At 50.8% G+C, this 18,964-nt stretch overlaps 6 protein-coding genes across 6 annotated transcripts; 3 read left to right on the forward strand and 3 right to left on the reverse strand.

Moving 5' to 3' along the window:
• Positions 1 to 1,002: 1,002 nt before the first annotated feature.
• On the reverse strand, positions 1,003 to 2,041 carry LAESUDRAFT_763855 (uncharacterized protein; the record flags this gene model as incomplete). Its single annotated transcript, XM_040913338.1, has 2 exons — positions 1,003 to 1,370; positions 1,870 to 2,041. The coding sequence occupies 2 exons, from the start codon at positions 2,039 to 2,041 to the stop codon at positions 1,003 to 1,005; spliced, it is 540 nt and encodes a 179-aa protein (XP_040759099.1).
• Positions 2,042 to 2,180: 139 nt separating this feature from the next.
• On the forward strand, positions 2,181 to 4,447 carry LAESUDRAFT_798037 (uncharacterized protein; the record flags this gene model as incomplete). The annotated part of the gene is made up of 3 exons (XM_040913984.1): positions 2,181 to 2,334; positions 2,383 to 2,798; positions 3,504 to 4,447. 3 exons carry the CDS (start codon positions 2,181 to 2,183, stop codon positions 4,083 to 4,085), a joined length of 1,152 nt encoding a protein of 383 aa, XP_040759100.1. The 3' UTR covers positions 4,086 to 4,447.
• LAESUDRAFT_815976 (NAD(P)-binding protein) lies at positions 3,926 to 5,819 on the reverse strand. The gene is made up of 9 exons (XM_040914733.1): positions 5,613 to 5,819; positions 5,483 to 5,553; positions 5,398 to 5,429; positions 5,123 to 5,337; positions 4,994 to 5,068; positions 4,878 to 4,936; positions 4,696 to 4,827; positions 4,458 to 4,637; positions 3,926 to 4,396 (listed from the first exon to the last, which is right to left on the reverse strand). Exons 1-9 carry the CDS (start codon positions 5,756 to 5,758, stop codon positions 4,323 to 4,325), a joined length of 984 nt encoding a protein of 327 aa, XP_040759101.1. The 5' UTR covers positions 5,759 to 5,819; the 3' UTR covers positions 3,926 to 4,322.
• An 838-nt stretch (positions 5,820 to 6,657) lies between these two features.
• LAESUDRAFT_686881 (GDP-mannose 4,6-dehydratase) lies at positions 6,658 to 8,562 on the reverse strand. Its single transcript, XM_040905937.1, has 7 exons — positions 8,225 to 8,562; positions 8,139 to 8,166; positions 7,943 to 8,049; positions 7,367 to 7,894; positions 7,179 to 7,314; positions 7,027 to 7,125; positions 6,658 to 6,961 (listed from the first exon to the last, which is right to left on the reverse strand). The coding sequence occupies exons 1-7, from the start codon at positions 8,325 to 8,327 to the stop codon at positions 6,826 to 6,828; spliced, it is 1,137 nt and encodes a 378-aa protein (XP_040759102.1). The 5' UTR covers positions 8,328 to 8,562; the 3' UTR covers positions 6,658 to 6,825.
• A 1,618-nt stretch (positions 8,563 to 10,180) lies between these two features.
• On the forward strand, positions 10,181 to 12,410 carry LAESUDRAFT_752736 (uncharacterized protein). The gene is made up of 2 exons (XM_040911742.1): positions 10,181 to 12,210; positions 12,269 to 12,410. Exon 1 carries the CDS (start codon positions 10,444 to 10,446, stop codon positions 12,202 to 12,204), a length of 1,761 nt encoding a protein of 586 aa, XP_040759103.1. The 5' UTR covers positions 10,181 to 10,443; the 3' UTR covers positions 12,205 to 12,210; positions 12,269 to 12,410.
• Positions 12,411 to 14,017: 1,607 nt separating this feature from the next.
• On the forward strand, positions 14,018 to 16,131 carry LAESUDRAFT_815980 (uncharacterized protein; the record flags this gene model as incomplete). Its single annotated transcript, XM_040914734.1, has 20 exons — positions 14,018 to 14,082; positions 14,134 to 14,212; positions 14,278 to 14,291; positions 14,352 to 14,388; positions 14,442 to 14,503; positions 14,553 to 14,562; positions 14,613 to 14,630; positions 14,692 to 14,717; positions 14,770 to 14,795; positions 14,863 to 14,906; positions 14,961 to 14,985; positions 15,041 to 15,052; positions 15,112 to 15,127; positions 15,191 to 15,233; positions 15,290 to 15,393; positions 15,453 to 15,512; positions 15,571 to 15,598; positions 15,662 to 15,722; positions 15,785 to 15,809; positions 15,867 to 16,131. 20 exons carry the CDS (start codon positions 14,018 to 14,020, stop codon positions 16,021 to 16,023), a joined length of 912 nt encoding a protein of 303 aa, XP_040759104.1. The 3' UTR covers positions 16,024 to 16,131.
• Positions 16,132 to 18,964: the final 2,833 nt, after the last annotated feature.

The raw sequence follows: 18,964 nt of genomic DNA on the forward strand, positions 1-18,964 counted from the left end.
GAAGTCTTCATCGGCCAACTTGCTAGTGCTAGCTACTTATAACTACGGAGGCAATACTGAGCAGTCCGCAGTCGCGGGAGGGTCTTAACAGCCTTTGATTATTACGCTGCCAGTGTCCAACAACTCCCGAGGGTCTTCTGATACCCTGGTTCACCGGTCATTCCAACCGAGTGTTCCGACAGTTCGTTCCGCCACAATATGCCTATGTACTACGTGGCTACGAATAACTAATCCCCTAACAAGTCAGGTTTACAGCGGGGATGAAGGCTGTTCCTGGTGCCGCTTTGGCACTGAGCAGGTGTGTTTAGTCCCTCGACACCCGAGGTTACGCAGGTCATGCTGATGCAGTCCAGATGATTGCTGTCCTACAGCATTTAACGGAAGCCCTTTTTTGTGGAGCTCATACGTTGTGATGGCTATCTCACTGAGTCACCGTGATGAGACTTTAAAAGGTCGTCCCATGGGTCAGCTTTCGCCATTAGACAGTAAACTGTCCGTTTCACATGGCAGCTATGGCCAAGGATATTTTTTATGGGCTTGGCAGCTCCACCGTCAAGGTCACCGGTGCACTTTAGCTGTGGTGTTGCCTCGTAGCGGTACCCTTTTAAGGAGTACTGCGCCCCTCCGCCCGAGCTCGTTGCACTGTCGTCAGGCTCTCCAGCCCTCTGTGCCCCGATAGGTTTTAACTGCCCAGTTCCGTGGAGTCCTCTTACGCCAGAGATCACGGCAAGGTTTGTGACAGGTCACGGCTGAAGCCTTCTGCCGACTTTTGCGGAGGCTTGTTTAAGGCCTTTATTCCGACTTGTCATGCGCTCGTTTATTTCATTGGGGCGGCGCCCCTAGGATGCCTCACCGCCTAAGGGCTCTGGCAATCTCTTCGGTTGTTTTTGCCCTGATGCAAGGAGGACGGTGCCCCTGGTGGAACCTTCGGCACTCCAGCCTGGGCAGTTGACCCATGTGGCTTTGGTTTCGCATGGCTGCCTGCCTACTGTGGGGGAGATCCTACTCTCTGGGGTCCCTCGACGCTGCCTGCATCGAGGGGTGGTGAGTGGTCGCGATGACCGTGCTCTGCCCTGCCTGGGTGGTTGAGTCGTCGATGTCGGAGTCCGCTGCCTGCGGGTTGTTCGAAGCATCTTGGTCGTTGGCGGATCCTGCCTGGATGTCGCCGAGTGCTCGAGGTCGCCATGCCTTGGCTTTGTCGAGGAACGAAGAGGGTGCCTTGAAGCGGCTAACGAATGCCTTGCCGGGGCTGACTGCCTTGTGTCCGACGAGTAGTGTGCATACGACCTGGGCGACCGCAGCGAGTGGAAGGTGGTATAGTGGTCGCCAATGAGAAGTCCGGACTGAGGCGGCTACCGATACCCACAGCCCTAAAGGAGCAGTTTCGAGTTATGTTAAGGGCCTAAAGAACCCGCGCACTCTAACTCTCGCCTGACCCACCAAGGTCCTCTGGCTCAAGTAGAAGGGGTGAAGGTCTAACTCGAAACTGGGGGTTAGGCCCCAGCTCGAGCCAGTATATATATTAGAGGGGTGGGACCCCTGGTACCGGGGGTAAGCCCAGCGATACCCTAATACACAAGATTAGGTCATAGTGGCGTGCTATGGCGTGCTATGACGTAGCTAAGTCCAGACGAGTCCGTAGGGGCCTCAGTGCACCTACCTGGTCTAGATCTATGATGTCATCGTGACATAGGGTCACGTGACTTGTACATGTTCGAGGGATGTTCGAATGTCCCTTGGTGGCGTGGGTACCCTATGGTAGCCACGTGGTAAGTCCGTATATGGTAATGGTATATAGTGGAGCAGTCTGGGTCTCCTTGCCTAGGAGCCTCTGAAATGGAGGTTACGACAATGATCGTAACACAACACCTTCAGTAATGGCATCGACGTCGCGCAGCTCGAAACCCGGATACAGTACTTCCTCTTCTCTTGACTCGATACCTGAACACAGTATTTCCTCTTCTACAAGAACGTCTAAACGTCCCAGCGATGAGATACCGGCTTCACCGAATAAGATAAGGAAGACCCATGAAATGGACATCATGCAGAAAGCTGTGGATGCGGCGCAAGGCATGGAAAAGTTGTTAAGCCCTTTGAGAGGTATTTGTTGCCCTTGCATATGGATTGCTGTATACGGGCTGAGCAATTTTACATTAGAAACACTTTCGCGGCTCAAAGAAATGGGTCTACCAGCAGACACCAATCGCCGCGTCATGGAGGATTGGCATCTTGCAATAGCGCTGACTATCGCATGGGACGCAGACTGGGACGATTATGACCGGTCCTTGCTCGATCATCGTCTGGAGATACCAGAAAATGCACCAAAAGAGCACAGTGAGTGTGTCCTCATCTCTTTTACGACACGGCCTTGACGTAGCATAGGGCTAAGGCTGGAGACGTATAATCATAAATATATCCGCTTCAGCGTGCTGCAGAAACGTGTCCTGGAGGACAAACTCCCTTCACCCTCTATGTTTGGCAAGGCAGGCCCAGAAGGCTGGCGCAAGACGCAATACACAGATGTCCGTATTCTATGCCTTCGTCCTCCTGCAGCCAAGGGCCTTCCATTGCGCATGCTGCACAATGTTTTCCGCCAGTTTACGCTAAACCTTCACAAGCCGCTTCCCAAGGGATCAGCCACTGCAGACTCTGCTACTCGCGTCGCTGCGACTTTGTGCGCAGAGATGGGAAAGGCATTTGATAACGAAACCCAACGCTCAGAGACATTCGACACATGTTTCTTCCCGCTGTTTTCGGATGGGGATAGGTGGAAATTCGAACATTTGGTGAAAGTGAAGGTAGATTCCCATCATGGCAAGGTGAATCGTGCATTGTTGTGGGAGGATCTCATAGTAATTTGCCTGCGTGAGGACAAGTGGGAGATGGGTGAAGGAGGTGGCGATGTCTATATGCAGATAACGCGTGATTATGACCTTGCAGTCAAGAAGTTGCGCGAGAAGAAAGAACCGTCCGAGAAGGCATTTCTGGAACAGGGTGCGCCAACGTTTCTGGTGTGTGTGCTTGGTATGTGTCATGAACGTCAGTATGCATTCACGCGTGGACATCTAATGATTAACGGACAGGAACTCTGTTGTTCATCGCGGGCGGTTTCCATGATGGACGAAGAACCATCGTGGAACCACTGAGTGATGGAATTTTCATGCTGAATGACGACACAAACGTACGGCAGCAGAAGGTTGCAACTTTGTTGTATGCGCTATCCCAAGGCATATCTGCATCAAAGAAGTGTGTAACACCCACGATGCCTTCCATTTGCGGCCATTTCTGATACTGCCTTATAGCCTGCTGAATGAGACAAAGTCATTGTTGAAAGAGGGAAAGCCACACTCGCCTACCTCATTCCTGCGTCCACTCCTCTTATTTATACATCATGCACATTATATGAAGGCGGAGGCACGCAAGGCAGTCTCACCTTCACGGAAAACATTTCTGGTCAGAAGGACAATCGACTTCTATTTGCTGCCTCACTGTCTTCATCGAAGCATTCTGCATTACCGGTACTCGTGAAGTTGGTCAATGAACCCTATGGTGAGGACGTGCACCGTCTGCTGGCACGCCACCACTTTGCGCCTTCCCTCTACGGTTATGCACGCTATGAAGGAGCTCCGTGTGCGTATATTATGGAGTATCTTCAATCACTGACTTGGACCACCTTGTACAACTTTTCGCGCGGCAATGCCTCCAACAAAGACAAGAGGGCCATTCGGAGATCGTTACAACATCTAGTGGGGATATTGGAGGACAATCAAGTCGTGCACGGTGATCTAAGGCCTGTTAACATCATGCTGCAAGTCGATGATGAGCGCAAGCTAGTCAGATCGAAGGGCCGTAAGAGTACTGCGAAGATCAGGGTGGTCGACTTCGATTGGGCGGGGAAAGCTGGGGAGGTGCTCTATCCTGTGCTGCGTAATCAGGACATCGATTGGCCTGGTAACTCTGATGGACCAATCGAGGGCGGGCACAACCGTCAACTGGTTAAGTCGTGGTTTTACGAAGCCTTTTCCCTTCCCTTCGACACCGTACCGCCCAAGAACGCCGATCTCGAAGATAGACGCCATACCTGAACAAAGTCCTTTCTATTACAGCTACCTTTGTAGGCACTCCGTTAATCCTTTTATCGATTATTTGCACACTTGACGGCAGCTTGCTATACTGAGAGGTTATTGAGTGAAAGGCACAACGCATCCACTGGATGATCCGAGCCTAATCGATATTGTCCATGCAAACAAGTGGCCGTTCACAATACACAAGCATCGTCACACCGCGTGAGATAGACAGTCCGAATGTTCACCGTAAACCTCTCAAGCTACCGGCTTCGCGCCTGTCCTGGCGCTGTCGTAGTTCTCATTGAACCATTTCACCGTGTCATTCAGGGCTGCGGAGAGCATGCATGAGCATAAGGCACGACGCGTCAAAAGGGACCGGGTACCACGTACCTTTATCGAACGGCGTGAACTGGAAGTCACCAATGAGCGACAGCAGCTTCTTGTTCGATGCCGGCTTGCGGAACTGCCCGTCTGCGCGGGTTGTGTCGAACGTGTACTCGCCCTTGTAGTCCATCGCCTTGACAATTGCATCCGCAACTTCCTTGATGCTCACCTCCTCATCCTCACCAACTGCACAGCATTCGGTCAATTATGGCAGACTTGCTCACGATGTGGATGTTAGACTCGCCTGAGAGGATGACAGGCTCGACGTCGTCGTACTCGCGAAGCTGCCAGATGAAGAGCTTGGCAAGATCGTAGGAGTAGATGAACTGCCGTAGCGGTTTCCCAGTACCGGATACGACGAATGGAGTGCCATTCTCTGCGACAAAATCAGATACTACGAATCCCCTGTTTCGGATACAGACGTACTCTTCGCGAGATAGCACTTGTGGATCAGGCCTGGGATGACATGTGAGCCCTCCAACTCGCTGCATGAACGTTATGATTAGCGAGGACATGGGGGTAGCAAAGATTACACATCGCACAAGTTGTCGTTGGGGCCGAACACATTGGTCGGGATAGCCGAAGTGAAGTTGCAACCATACTGGTCCTTGTATGCACTTGATTGCACATTATAAGCACACATGAAAGGCCGCATTAGCTGAGAAACGCACTGGTTCTGGACATCCACCATTCTCTTCGAATGTGCATACCCGAAGTTACTCTCGTGCGGCAGGCCCAGGTGGATCTTGGTCTCGTCCAGCGGATACGTGACCTTGTCCGGGAAGACACATGTTGAGAGACATGAGATGACCTTCTTTGTATTGTTCAGGTATGCATTGTGGAGGACGTTATCGTTGATGAGGATGTTGTCCCGCAGGAACGTGAGCTAGGGGCAGCGCATGCCAATGAGACCTTGCGCCATCCACGGTGTTTAATAAGGCAGTACCTTGTACTTCATGTTCTTGAAAAGGCCGCCAACTGCGCGATATGAGCTGGCGATCCTGTGCTGTCTCAATAGTATGCGATCTCACCGAACGCGGCGAGGTGAATAACATGGGTCGGCTTGTACTTCTCAAACAACTTCTTCGTCTGTTCCTGATCCCTAGCTCGTCCTCGGGCCCTCAGCAAGACATGCGTGGCACATTGACTTAGCCACCTCACCTCAGATCAGCTTCAGAGGAGCCGACGAATATCCACCGTTCGCCGGGCTTCTTCCCAAAGCGCGACCCCTCCGGCTCTGTCTCGATAACATGCTGAATAGCCTTGCCCACGAGACCAGTACCTCCAGTGACTAGAATGACAGACATGTTGCAGGCAAGGAAGGTTGGACGTCGCAAATGGGAAGAGAAGGTACAGTCACCGAGGTCCGAGGAGAATGAGGCGCAGGTTCTGTTTCGAGCGTTAGTAGATGATGCCCGGTACGGTTCGGACCGCGTGCTGCTCTTTACTGTACACTGCTCTCTCACTGCTTACCATCCTCATCTCACTGCTCACCATCATCAAACCAGAGTGTGGGTTGCATCGTGAGTCTGGCTGCGGAAGTGTGGTTTACTCCTCAGCCGGACTATCCTCTTCCGCAACAAAGCATGATCACAGCAGCAGGACAACTGGCTCTATCTGCAATGATTCAGATACCCTGGTATCAATACAACAGATGAACGGGCAGGATCAACAACCGCGAAAACAAGTCGAACACAATTCAGAGTGCAAGTAAAGGGAGGATTCAACCAGTTGGACGGCAAGGCTGACAGTCTGTATAACTTGTGGACATTCACCTCGAGTGATAATCTTCTTACTCATGTTTTTCTGTTCAGTGTCAGAATGCTACCGACCACGCTCCGCGGTCGCTCATGCGAATGGGTGCATTGTGACAACGTGCCAGTCCGCATGGGCGACCCGCTGCAGTATTCGCCGGCCTTTAGCTCGAGGATAGGTTCCCCAATCGGGCCAGAAAAACAGCTCGCAGAATCAACTGGTACGAAAATGCAGCCGTCTTTGTTTCCCAATCATTCTTGATTCAATTACGGTCCTTTGTATACTTCGCATGTTGTTTGTAATGCTTGTATGAATCAATGGACGGTACTGTTGCCGCATAGCTTCCGCTCCCAAGATGCCTAGGCCCTAGATGAAGCCACTAGGTCGAGAAGTTTGTGTCGATACTCGACCGTTGGGACAGCCTAATAATGTCTCTTTAACGCGTGAGGTCGAAAATACTACCAAGCGGCTCTTACGTGTCGCGGACGGATGCAGGGTTCAACTAGATATTACATAGATACTAGTATGCATATCTACTACATACGACACCATTTCTTTGGTATCTAGACGCTTGCTCTTTAAGTCCGTATCCAAGCAAGAACCGTGCTCAGCCGTTCGCTCAGTTCTGATCCTCAACGAGTGACTTCGCCGCTTTCAGATCGGCCTCTACCATCTCTTTCACGAGCGAGTCGAAGTCGACCTTGCGCTTCCAGCCGAGCAGGCGCTCGGCTTTTGCAGGGTTTCCGAGCAGAAGGCTAGGGGGAGAAAGGAGTCATGTCAATTTGATAATTGCATCACGGAGACAGAGAAACAGACGCACTCGACTTCAGCGGGACGGAAATACCCCGGGTCGACCTTGACGACCACCTTGCCTGTCTTAGCGTCGATGCCTTCCTCGTTTGTCCCGGAGCCTCGCCATCTATCGTGCAGGCGTCAGCCAAGGACGACGGTGATTGAATCGTGACTACTTACTTGATCTCCATGCCAAGTAGGCCGAACGCCTTCTCGACGAACTCGCGGACAGGGTGCGTCTCACCTGTGGCGAGGACGAAGTCCTCCGGGCCGTCCTGCTGCAGCATTCGCCACATCCCCTCTACGTAGTCAGCAGCTGTGGGAAATGTGAATATAAGCGCATATATTGTTCCAGGAAGAATCCTCACCGTGTCCCCAGTCACGCTGCGCGTCTATATTACCGAGGTAGAGGCAGGACTGCTTGCCCAACGAGATGTCTGCAGCCGCGCGCGAGATCTTGCGCGTGACAAACGTCCGCCCCCGACGCGGACTCTCGTGATTGAAGAGGATGCCGTTGCAAGCATACATTCCGTATGCTTCGCGGTAATTGACGGTGATCCAGAACGCGTACAGCTTCGCGACGCCGTACGGGCTGCGTGGATAGAAGGGGGTCGTCTCGCTCTGGGGTGTCTCGACAACCTTGCCATAGAGCTCGGACGTCGACGCCTGGTAGAAGCGCACATGCTTGTCCAGCCCGCACGTCCGGATCGCGTCGAGCAGGCGAAGCGTGCCCAGTCCGTCGACATTGCCCGTGTACTCGGCCATCTCGAACGAGACCTTGACGTGCGACTGCGCGCCGAGGTTGTACACCTCGGTCGGCTGTACCTGTGCGATGATGTACACGAGATTCGTGCTGTCGCTTAGGTCGCCGTAGTGCAACTTGAACTTGTTGGGCCCTGCGGGAAGTTGAGCGGCATGTGGAGTTAACAGGGGCGGGCACGTACGTTCGTGTTGGTCTGAGTAAAGATGGTGCAGACGGCTCGTGTTGAAGCTTGAAGAGCGACGGATGATGCCGTGGACCTCATAGCCCTTCGACAGGAGTAGCTCGGTCCTGTAGCGCTTATAAGCTGCAACGTTCACGCATGTCACGCGAGTCCCGAGGCACGGCTTTCCAGACAATCACAAAGTGCTGACACTCACAAGTATGATCCATCTTGCCCAGTAATACCTGTACGCAGCAATCGTCAGCATCATCAACGTGCCCTCCGGACATGCGAACAATTCACCGGAGATGAGCGCGACCTTGCGCTTGCGGTATTCTTCAGGAGGGGGCAAGTTCAATTTCACCAACGGCGAGAATGCAGCAGGAACGTCGGCGATCTGAGACATGGTAGTAGTATCGAAGAAGATGCCAGGGAGGTAACGAGACAGGAGTCCTATTAGTATTTGGCGTCAACTGTGCGCCTGAAGACACCTCCTCGGCGTCAAGCGTGCGGGTGTTATAAGCCGGGGTGGAACGTGGTGGAACTTTTATGCAGACGTCGACGAGGGCAGGATGCAGAACGCGAGACGAGTAGGTGAAGAGGCACTGGATAGTTGGTTGGTCGTTGGCGATGCCAGCAGCCATGTATTGGCATCGCTGATTGCCGAGATCTCCCCTGAACTACTTGCAACCGTGCTCATGATCAGAGCTCAGGACAATCGACGTGTAAGTCGGCAACGCTCAATGATTTCCTCAAACGAGCTTTGTCTTCGCTAGGACGTCATAAATGAGTCGGAAATACACAGCGAGGCGCAACGATCAGTATATCATGATAAAAAGAAATATGGCTGCCTTCCTCGAGTCCGAGGACGGATCAGAGATCTTCAAACAAGAAGAAATTCGCCAGGTCATACAGCTGGGCGAGCAGTATGCTGGTAGGTGTTGCGAACTTTGCAATTGCACTTCACGTCCCTTTTCCTCGATTCCTGCACAGTCGAGCTCACGAAACGTGCGAAGAAGTATGTCATTTCTGCGTTGACACACCATGCAGGTTCTGGGCGCAGTGTCGATTCTCGAAGAAAGCGGGCGCATCATTGATATGAAGTTATCCCCGTGCGAGCCTAATAACGATGTGAGTTTTAACTTACTCTTATCGTCTTGTAAGATACTCACAGTTGCACTATGCAGCTTGATGATTACTGTAGATATGGACGCAGGCAGTACCGTCGTTCCATTGTTTAGGCCTGAACCAGTCAGAGGGATGAGCGGGCGCATATGTCCCTTTCACAACGATAGAGTAACATTGGCTGCGCTTATAGTCTTGCGAAGAATTGACCTTCATATGCGTCAATGCGAATGCGCCGACCTTGAGGAGCAGATACCACGTTAACTGCCCTTGCCTGTTGCCTCATTCGTAGTTCAGTCATGCAAGTGTCCGCTCGCGTTACCAACGTAAGTTGACGCTTCGAACATTATTAAACACTCATCAGCTCCTCATAGTTCGTGGACCGTGTATTGACGACCATGCGATGCGGTATGAATTTCATTGTGTCGACGGTGCTCCTCATCTAGAAAGTTCTGGGAAAGACACTCCGCTGGTATTGATATGACCTCGGCGTGTTGCAGTAGGCTTGCCAATGTCAAGTTGTTTCGCTACCAGGGGCAAGTGCTCTGCCTGATTGTTTCGCAGGTCAGTCAGCTGTCAATTCGAGAGATGCGGAGATGATCAACACATATCCAGATGCGCGTTCGAAAATCTAGGAATGTTATAACTTAACAGACCTGCTGACGTCGTCAGAGGTACGCGGGAATAGAGCAAGACAATTGAACGTTACCATGGTATGGCCGCGCTCAGACGTCTGCCCGATGAAAACTCGATTCCTTGGCTGAAACAAAGGGCACTATGATCCAGATGTCACTGCCAACGATTTGATATCAGAATAGAGTCCCTTGCGCCTGCGTTCAGCGGTCATGGTGGGTAACGTTGTACTCACTCCATGGACTATCGTCGCTGAACACCGAAATTCAGACCCTATTCCTCAAACTCTTGCATGGCAACAATCATTTCCTCGCATGCCACTCGTTGAAGGTAGGTAGGTGAAAGGCGCTTGGCCACTTTGAAGAAAAACGTTGCCTAGAGCCGCCCGTCGCTCACATCGCGCAGGGCCTCCAAGGTTAGCACAGTTTCTCCTATATTGATGGGGATTCAACGAATTCGAGACGCATGGCCAAGGGTGTTGATTCTTTTGATGATGCAGGACCTTCGCTTTGGTAGGCCCACGCGTACTGGCCCAAGCGTTTTTCAAAGGCAGTCCGCCACAGAAGTCAACTTCTGTGCCACCGCGTGTGGAAGAATGTCAATACAGTTGAGGCCAATCGGGGCTATAAGCCACTGTGGCCTGTGTCCAACAACAAGCGGGTGTCTTGTGGCTACACGTGATCCTAGCGAACACGTTCCATGGCCCTGCACGAACCACCCTATATCTGCCACCTTACTCTTCTCGTGTCCCTTTCCCAACCGTCATGACCTCTCCTCTTTCTCGCAAGCACTCCACTTTACAGGCCCCGTCTAGTAGCGGGCCGTCTCCGACTATCGCTCATCATGATGAGGGTCCCGCCATCGAAGTCGCGCCCTCTCCATCGGACCCGAGCAACTGCCGTCATGAGCGTGTGCAGAAGACAATCGACGATCTACCCGACGAGCTTCTCGGCAAGGCCTTCGAAGAGATTCACGATGACGCTGTCAAGAACGATGTCGATCTCCCCCGACCATACCACCTGCTCAACGTCATGCAAGTGTGTCGCAGATGGCGCGAAGTTGTGCAGTCTCATGCTTACCTTTGGAGCGTCATCAACAAATTGCCGACCAACAAGGAATTTACAAACTTTATTCTTGACTGTGCGCAACAGCACACGCTGTCGGTGGTCGCAGACGTTCGGCCGACCACTGTCGAGTCATGGCATCTGGTGCTTGAAAAATCTCCACAGATCGCTTCATTACAACTTCGAGCTGGTCGGGACGACATCGAAAAAGCCATTAACGCGCTTGTCGATGCGGGAGCGGGTTGTCACATGAAGTCTCTGGGTCTGGAAAACTCTCAACAAATCAAATACGCTGATACCGACGGCTCAATTGCAAGACTATTTATACAGGCCGCTCACCTGAGGTCCCTTCGAGTGCAGAATCTTTCTCTGCCTTGGCAAAACATCGCCCCCCTATTGTCCCTACAACACCTGACTTTCGAGTACATGCTGGGACCGCGCGTGCCACCGAGCATGAGTCAGGTTGTGCATGTTCTGAGAGGATTACCTCATCTGGAGACATTCGCCCTCGTCAAGGTGCACCCTCTGTGGAGCGAACAAGCACAACTGGGTCCCGAAATACTCACGCTACATAACTTGCGCTCCCTTCGTATCATTGACTCTCTGTCGAAGCTCTTGCGAATCTTTCTCCATTCCCACCTTCCTGCTCTCCGCGAACTCACGCTGCGGGCTTCGTTTTCGAGTCGTCATGACGAAGCCGATGCCTTCGCGCTAAGCTTGGCCTCCGCAACCGCTTCAATGCCCGATTCCCATTGTCTTCATGTGTTCATCATCGATAGCCCAGAAACTTTTCGATTGGAGATCTTGAGTCATGCGGAAGTGGTCGTTGGAGCGGCCATTCAAAATCCCGATTACGACTCGGCGAAGGTAGATGTGGACATCGGCCTCGAGAAACGGCGTCGCTATGACTATGCATATGTACGGTGGATGGAGTCTCTGTGCACCATACGCAAGTTCACCAATGCACATGAACTAGTCCTCGAAGTGCGGCGCTGGCAGATTATCGGAACTAGCCCTAATCTATACCCTAGCATCGACGAGAATCTCTGGTCTAATATTCTGGCTCAGTTCAACAAGCTTCAAATCCTACGAGTGTGCAGATTCGCACAGTACTTGGAGTTCTCATCCATCCTACACGTGCTCTCTTCTGTCCATCCTGCGAAGGATGCGAAGAACTCTTCCGGCTGCTTTCTTCCTGAACTTCGTGCGCTTGACATGAGGGGTGTCGATTTCTCCTTAGATGGATATCGAGACCTTCTATTGGAATGTCTAGAGCAGCGCCATCTCGTGGCGCCTGTGCAAGAGCTCATTCTCTCGTGGTGCACAGGCGTATCGCGAGAGTTCCAGGATCAGCTCAAGGACTACGTGGGCATTGTTCGCGTGGAAGAGAATCCAGGAACGAATACGGACGCAGGAGGCTGTCATACACTGGACGGAGCCCAATTCGAGGATATTGAGTAAATCTCGGTGAGCAGTCTTTCTTTCACCTACTCAAATCATTGCGTTTCACTAAAGCTCAACGTAGTCACCTGTCTGTTGAAAACACGATATGTAACGCGTCTATGAGTTCATCGAGGAAGGTTTTACGGTGTGGGTGGAATGTGTACAATCCCTTCTCACGTATGGACCCATGAAGAATGAAGCAAAAAAAAATGTATATACGACGGTCGACCGTTTGAATTTTGCATAAGTTTGCGCTGGTGTGCCGGGATGTGGTGTCTTGAACTGTGGAGACTTCTGTCTGCACTGCATGAAAGGGGCAGGCGGCTGTTGATCGATGATCCTTCGCAGTTGCGGCACTGATCCAATTGTAAGGCCAGCCGACTCGTCGCAGGGCGGCGGTACATAGCTCCGGAACCACGATACCTTCCTTTTCAGGATGTTTGCGCCACAGCAGTCACATAATTAGACGCACGCGACCGGCTATCGAGCTGGTTTTACTTGCACAAGTACTCGGCCACGCCAAATAATGACCTCGCTCCTCGATGAATGCCCCACAAGGCTTGCATCGCAATGCAGGCTCTTCGATGTTCTCTGCAGGTTGATGAACAACGATTACAGCGATACATCATTGCCAATTTGCAACGGACGGAAAGGACTCTGTCGAACTGAACACATGTTTACTTTGCCATTCCAACGAAATGATCACGCTCGAGTGGCTTGCGTCTAAGCTTTGACTAATTATGTAACAGAGTCAAATTCAGTAGCCACGTGTCGGGCGGAAAACCCCCTGCTTCAAGACATGATGGCATCTGTCGAGCTTGCTGCCCGGCCTTTTCTTCGAGACGGGCGAGTCTATTCACAAACTATAGATTTTGAGATACAGTAGGCTATCTGGGGTCTCTCGGTGCCTCAAACTCTCACCGGTGCCTTAGCTAGCGAAGACGAGAAGGCCTGGCGACCAACATGAATTACGCGTATATTCCCTCGTCCACTAAGACATGCAGTCATGGCCCAACAAATCTGTCTGGCTATTTTGCATGCGCTGGTTGGGGCAACTGTGCATAAAACTGACATGATACTGGGCCGTCAACTGCTGGCACTCAATCAGACGAGCGCTCCTGCTGCGGCGATGTCTACACATAAGCTGGGACGTGTGTCCGAACCGTAACGCCCTCGCGGTAGAGGTAAGAGCGTCTCTTCTCTCCCGTTGACTGCCTCTTATCAACTCTGTTTTTTTCCGAGAACTTTAACATGGCATGTCAAGAATCGGACTGATCTTGAACTTCTATCGTTGCTCTGATCGCCTTCAGATTGATGAAGAATTTGCAACGAAGGGGACTCGTAGTGGTTTGGCGCGATTGCACACAGCCCATGTCGTGCTACCCTTGACTGACAGGTATGGAGAGAGCTTCTCGGCACGCACTTCGACCGAAAGGCGATGCGGCGGATAAGGCCGCTTGTTCGGGCCCTCCCGAGCTCAACGCTGCAGTGCATGCAGATGGTGTCCAGAACGACGCCATCATTGATGCGTTTCGATGCTTTAACTGGTGCACCCTCTTACATGACACCAATGATTTGTGGGAAGCTCGGGAAGGTTGACCTCGCTTCTGCCAGATATCTGTCAAGCTTTGACAGATGGCTTGACATGCGTCTGCATTGGGCTGTGTCACTTCTATTTTGCTTTCCGAACCGGGTGGATCTCTCTGAAGGTCGTGTAAGAGACGGGAGAGGCACTTTGGCGGTGGCCGTTGCCCGTGATACGAATCTTCTGGTGCTCATAAATGCTGAAAGCTGCCCTACCTGTTCCCGCTCACCGTTTATCTGCCCCAAAATGACTGGTTTTGATATAGGCAGTTCGTTAGGTGTTACCTATGTTGGAATTCTATTTGCGCAGATGTCTGTCTTGCTCGCATCTTCACTTTGCAGTTCTAACACATCGGTCAATAGCCTATATGCTTCTACCTGCGCCCAGGTCCTGTATTATTCATGGTACTATCACGGCGACAGGCTGTCACTGCAGCTTTTGGTATGTGCAGATATATCACGATTCATCAGTCGTTTTGGATGTTGCTGACTGCTGTTCAATTACAGGTTGCAGTTCTATGGTGCGTCCCTTATGGCATTTCTGCAACTACATTGCAAAACCTCTAACACTATGTGTATAGGTTCCTGGATACCGCCGCTACAATTGTGGATGTAAAGGTACCCTCTAATTGAGCGAGATATACGTGGCACGCTTGCTGAGCGATCGGCAGATCATCTGGAGGTATCTGATATCCGGTCATGCAGATTTGACCGGGGATAATGTTCTCTTCAGGTAAGCGACTATGAAATGTTGGTGAATGTTACGCTGATGCGCGCTGCAGTGACACGTCTGTTAGTATTCTAATCACGTACTCTTGTTATCGCTTTGATCATGTCATTAGATTGAATATGCACTTTCGGTACGTCGATGGTATCTATTGGCATTGGGCAATGTTCAAACAGATGTTATGATCAATCAAGGCGATAATGGTCCTGATTGTACAATGGTCTGTCGCATTTATCCTCGCATATCGTAACGTATCCAACGTTTGCACATAGCTTCTACATGCGTACAATATGGACGCGTACGTCCTAGATTCTCATCACTACGCCATGAGATATATCTTAATAGCTATGTTCATACATATCAAGTCTTATCTAGCAAACGATACAACGTCCCTCTCATTGGCAGTATGGTAAGGTTATGCGTTCGCAAAGAAATCCCGCGCTGACCACTCACCCCGATCTAGGTCACATGTGCTGTTATCTCTTGCGGTATGTCTGAGCGACGTGTGATATGAATGGCTGAGGTGCTGATCCACTATTGTAGTCTGCGGATTTGGTACGTTCTCTCGTTATATGAAAGGCCGCCCGACGCTCAACTTTACAATGAAATACCAGTGTGTGTATACGTTGCGTGAGTTAAATGGATAGCTAGAGAAATCACCGTGCTTGCTGATGTATTTCTCCCATGTTATAGAATTCACGACCCAGGATTTCCGAATGTGTTTGCGAGGGCAGAGGTACATGCGCGTGTAGCCTAAGCTTATATCATCATCACTGAGAACTATGCTCCCAGAAAGCAGCTGTTGTGCAGATTACCACGGCCTCCATTGTGGACGTATTTATCTCAGCCACACTCATGTTCAAGTTAAGTAGTGCACAAAGTAGCAGTTCAAGCTAGTGAGTAAGGAACGGAATCGTGGTGTTTCTGCTTGCAAACAGTCGTACTACGTTTGCAGTATGGACAAATTCATCCACAGGCTCAAAGTACACGCGATAAACCGCGGAATCTTGACAACGTAGGTACCTTCCTTTTCTTAATGTCGCATGCCTGACCGGGACCCCATCCTATCACAGCCTTATACAGGTTATGACGCTTATTACTGTAGATACACTCTTTACTGGCGAGTACCCTTCTGTTTAGGCTGATGTGATGCCGCCCGTCCAGTTCGTCACCTTTTCCAAGGACAGTGTCTACTGGTCCATCTTCCACCTCCCAGGAAGCAAAGGTTCGCACTTTAATCAAAGCTTCTCACCGGATTTGGACTGATGAGAAGGCTGGGGTACTCAGTCTATGTGAACTCGCTACTCGCAATGTACGTGCCAACGCCGAGGTCCTCACGATGATCAAGCTTGTTCACAGCCTACTCCAGATTAAACGCTCGCCATCACTACGTGCCTCACATGACAGACGTTACGAGTGGTTTACTCCTCTCTACAGCGCAACCCACCGGCGACTCTCCGCTTGACACCGTCGTTACTGTGGACTCTGAGCACGACGAGTTTGCATCTTCTGGATCTCCCTCTTGATCTGGGAGTCGGTCGTGTCCGACTCGTACATCCCTAAACCGAGCTATTGTGACCTATAGGCAGAGCCATGTCCTGTTGCCTGCATACACCTTTCAAATCTTCTCTAACATTGCGATGAAAGACGAGACTGATGTGAATGTCCGCGTGACAGTACCTGCCTGCATCTTCGTCCATCACAAGTCAATCTGGCCGCGTGAGCGCTGGCCCGAACCAAAAGCATCGGAGGCCGTCGTGAGGAACTGCACATTGATCATGTATCAAAGGAGGGAGAGCTCAAACGGCGGCACCCGCGTGATCACAGACAGAAACACTTGAAGGCATACACAGAAAAAGGAGAGCGCATTAGAAGGCATTGATGGCCAGTTCGAATCAGAAGCATCGGAATCCGTCGTGAGGAACTGCGCGTTGATGTATCAAAGGGGAAAAGAGCTCAACTGCCGCGGCGCCATGTCTTGATGCATCAGGCCTTCAGGCTTGAAGCTTGAAGACGCGCAAAGATGGTACATCAACCCGGAAACCCGGTTCGTGTTTGCACGGCCAGCATGATACATCAAACATCCGATGCATACTGACTGCTGGTAGGGCTCACAGCTTTGACACATCAGTCTCGTAGCATTCGCCACAAATTTGATCAATCAGAAGGGTCGCCGTCGGACTTATCCGAGATGGTTTGATCTTCGTGCATACTTTCCCTGGAGTGAATGCAGCAAAAATAAACGGAGAATGACCGGCGGTGAGTGGTTCCAACTTCCCGGTGGCCATCAAACTGAATGCACGAGCCGCATATAAGCAATCTTCCAGAGCTGTGTTTCAGCCACCCTAGTTCACCGTTTCTTTGTCGAACCTAAAGCTGAAAAATGATCGGATTCAACCTTCACCTGGGCGATTCTTCAGGCGCCATCCTTATCTTTTATTCTCGCAGCTGTGCGACTCGATGCGTTTCGACACCTATGTTCCTGCACTCACATCCATTATTTTCAGTTTCTATGGTTGCACATGTGCACAGGTCATGTATTATATGTGGCACTACCGCAAAGACAGGTCATCGCTGCGGAGCCTGGTATGTGTCTGCATAACAGCGAATTGCTCTAATCGCCTCTGACGCTTGAACAGGTGGCGATATTATGGTGAGTCTTCATCAGTTGCGGAGATCAGTGGTTCATTGCGGCGAAGCAAGCATGATAGGTCCATGGATACGGCGACAACTATCGTTGATATCAAGGTACTTCTTATGCTGCGAGCGTCATGTGCTCTCTCACAAGTACACAGATAGTCTGGCAGTATCTGATCGCTGGCCATGCTAATCTTATCGGACATAATATTCTCTTCGGGTGAGTCGCCGTGATAAAGTTATCGCTAAATCGCTGATGTAAAAGATAGTGATACGTCGGTCAGGATTTCTTGGAATATGATTGTACTCACTTAATTGACGAATTACCTTAGATCGAATACTCACTAGCGGTGATTGTTAAACTTCCCTCATGCTGCTCGTTTAGTCATGAACACTAATAGGCGGTAATGGTCCTCATTGTACAATGGTATCTTTGTGTTCAATATGAAATGCTTATTCACCGAACTTACTCTAATTCAAGTTACTACATGCGCACGATCTGGACATGCACATTTTTATTGCATAATCCAAGAGCTCTTTATTAACTGTTGATTACTTTAGTGTTGGCCGAAAGACGACACAGCCTGAAATTAGCTCTCGTCGTAAGCATGGTGAGCAATCGCTTCTACGATTCTTCTCTCTATTACAGTTCATTCTTGTACAGGTTATATGCGCTCTTGTATCATGCGGTAGGCTATCTGAGATATTATGTAAATCATCAACCAAGCGCTAAACTCTGCCCTTACAGTCTGTGCCTTGGGTGCACCGTTCCATCAGGTGAAGCCTTCTTACTGATGCTTATGCCAATTCCAGTGAATGTATATATTGCGTGAGTCATACAAGGAGGGCCCCATAGTATGGACGACTGTTGAGACCTATCATAAACCATTAGCATTCACGATCCAGGGTATCCGGATATCTTTGCCAAAGCAGAAGTGAATGCTGGGTTTTGATCACAGTCTGTCAAGTTAATTGATGCGTTACTGTCACGGCACGCCGATGACAAAGATAGACAACCAAAATAAGGAGTCCCCTTGAGGGTCTCCTGGCTGAGAGCCTACAGCGATGAGCTGTGGCGGTACGACGTGCCCACTAACGAGGCCGAGTCGCTAGTCGCAAAGTGAGACTTACTGGCGAGGCGAGAGGCACTATCACAAATGAGGATGATACTAGATATATAGCACACTGAGAGTGTCTGGTAAGACCCCTCTGTGATGGTAGTGGAGGACGAAGGAGAATAAGACTGAGGTCTCCTCCTCGTCTCGTTGGTCCCTATATACAGGATTGCCATGCTACTGTACAGTACTACCTAAGCGAGTCACACGCTATTCTACTGGTCAGTGCTACAATCGTACGACATGTCCCAATTATCCTGATTGGCTGCCTAATAATAACCCACAGAGACGGAGCTCCTCTCGAGCACACAATATGGCGTCATGGCGATTGCGACATATGACGCCATGCCGAGGAGTTCGGTGTCACGTGACAATGCTGAGAGAGATCCGAGGTCATGTGACTGGATGCCTCATTTATCTTATCTCATTAGATTACGTGCCCCACCTTCTTTCCTCTTTACCACCATGTCCTCATCAAGCGCCCAACAAGCAACTGCTACTGACGTCGAGATGGAGGCCGCCACTGTAGAGCGTGCCCCCCCGGGGGAGTCTCCTTTGGCCAGTGAAAGTAATGTTGAACCGTTACCTGCCTCAGCCCTGTCGGGAACTGCGTTCCTGACGGACTTACTCACCGACCTGGAGCACATCCTCCAACGGCCCTTACGCATGGTCACCTTGGCCAGAGACCCAATTATCACGGAGGATCTCAGCGAGG

Source organism: Laetiporus sulphureus, assembly GCF_001632365.1.
Source record: "Laetiporus sulphureus 93-53 unplaced genomic scaffold LAESUscaffold_62, whole genome shotgun sequence".
NCBI classification, from domain to species: Eukaryota; Fungi; Basidiomycota; class Agaricomycetes; order Polyporales; family Laetiporaceae; genus Laetiporus; species Laetiporus sulphureus.

Coding starts and splice junctions, on each gene's coding strand:
- LAESUDRAFT_815976 (XM_040914733.1), bottom strand. CDS start 5,758: ATGTCTGTCATTCTAGTCACTGGAGGTACTGGTCTCGTGGGCAAGGCT. Junction 5,338..5,397: donor TCAAGAACATGAAGTACAAG/GTACTGCCTTAT, acceptor CGCTGCCCCTAG/CTCACGTTCCTGCGGGACAA. Junction 5,069..5,122: donor ATGGTGGATGTCCAGAACCA/GTGCGTTTCTCA, acceptor TGTGCAATCAAG/TGCATACAAGGACCAGTATG.
- LAESUDRAFT_686881 (XM_040905937.1), bottom strand. CDS start 8,327: ATGTCTCAGATCGCCGACGTTCCTGCTGCATTCTCGCCGTTGGTGAAA. Junction 7,315..7,366: donor GCAGCGTGACTGGGGACACG/GTGAGGATTCTT, acceptor CATTTCCCACAG/CTGCTGACTACGTAGAGGGG. Junction 7,126..7,178: donor CTACTTGGCATGGAGATCAA/GTAAGTAGTCAC, acceptor CCTGCACGATAG/ATGGCGAGGCTCCGGGACAA.
- LAESUDRAFT_752736 (XM_040911742.1), top strand. CDS start 10,444: ATGACCTCTCCTCTTTCTCGCAAGCACTCCACTTTACAGGCCCCGTCT.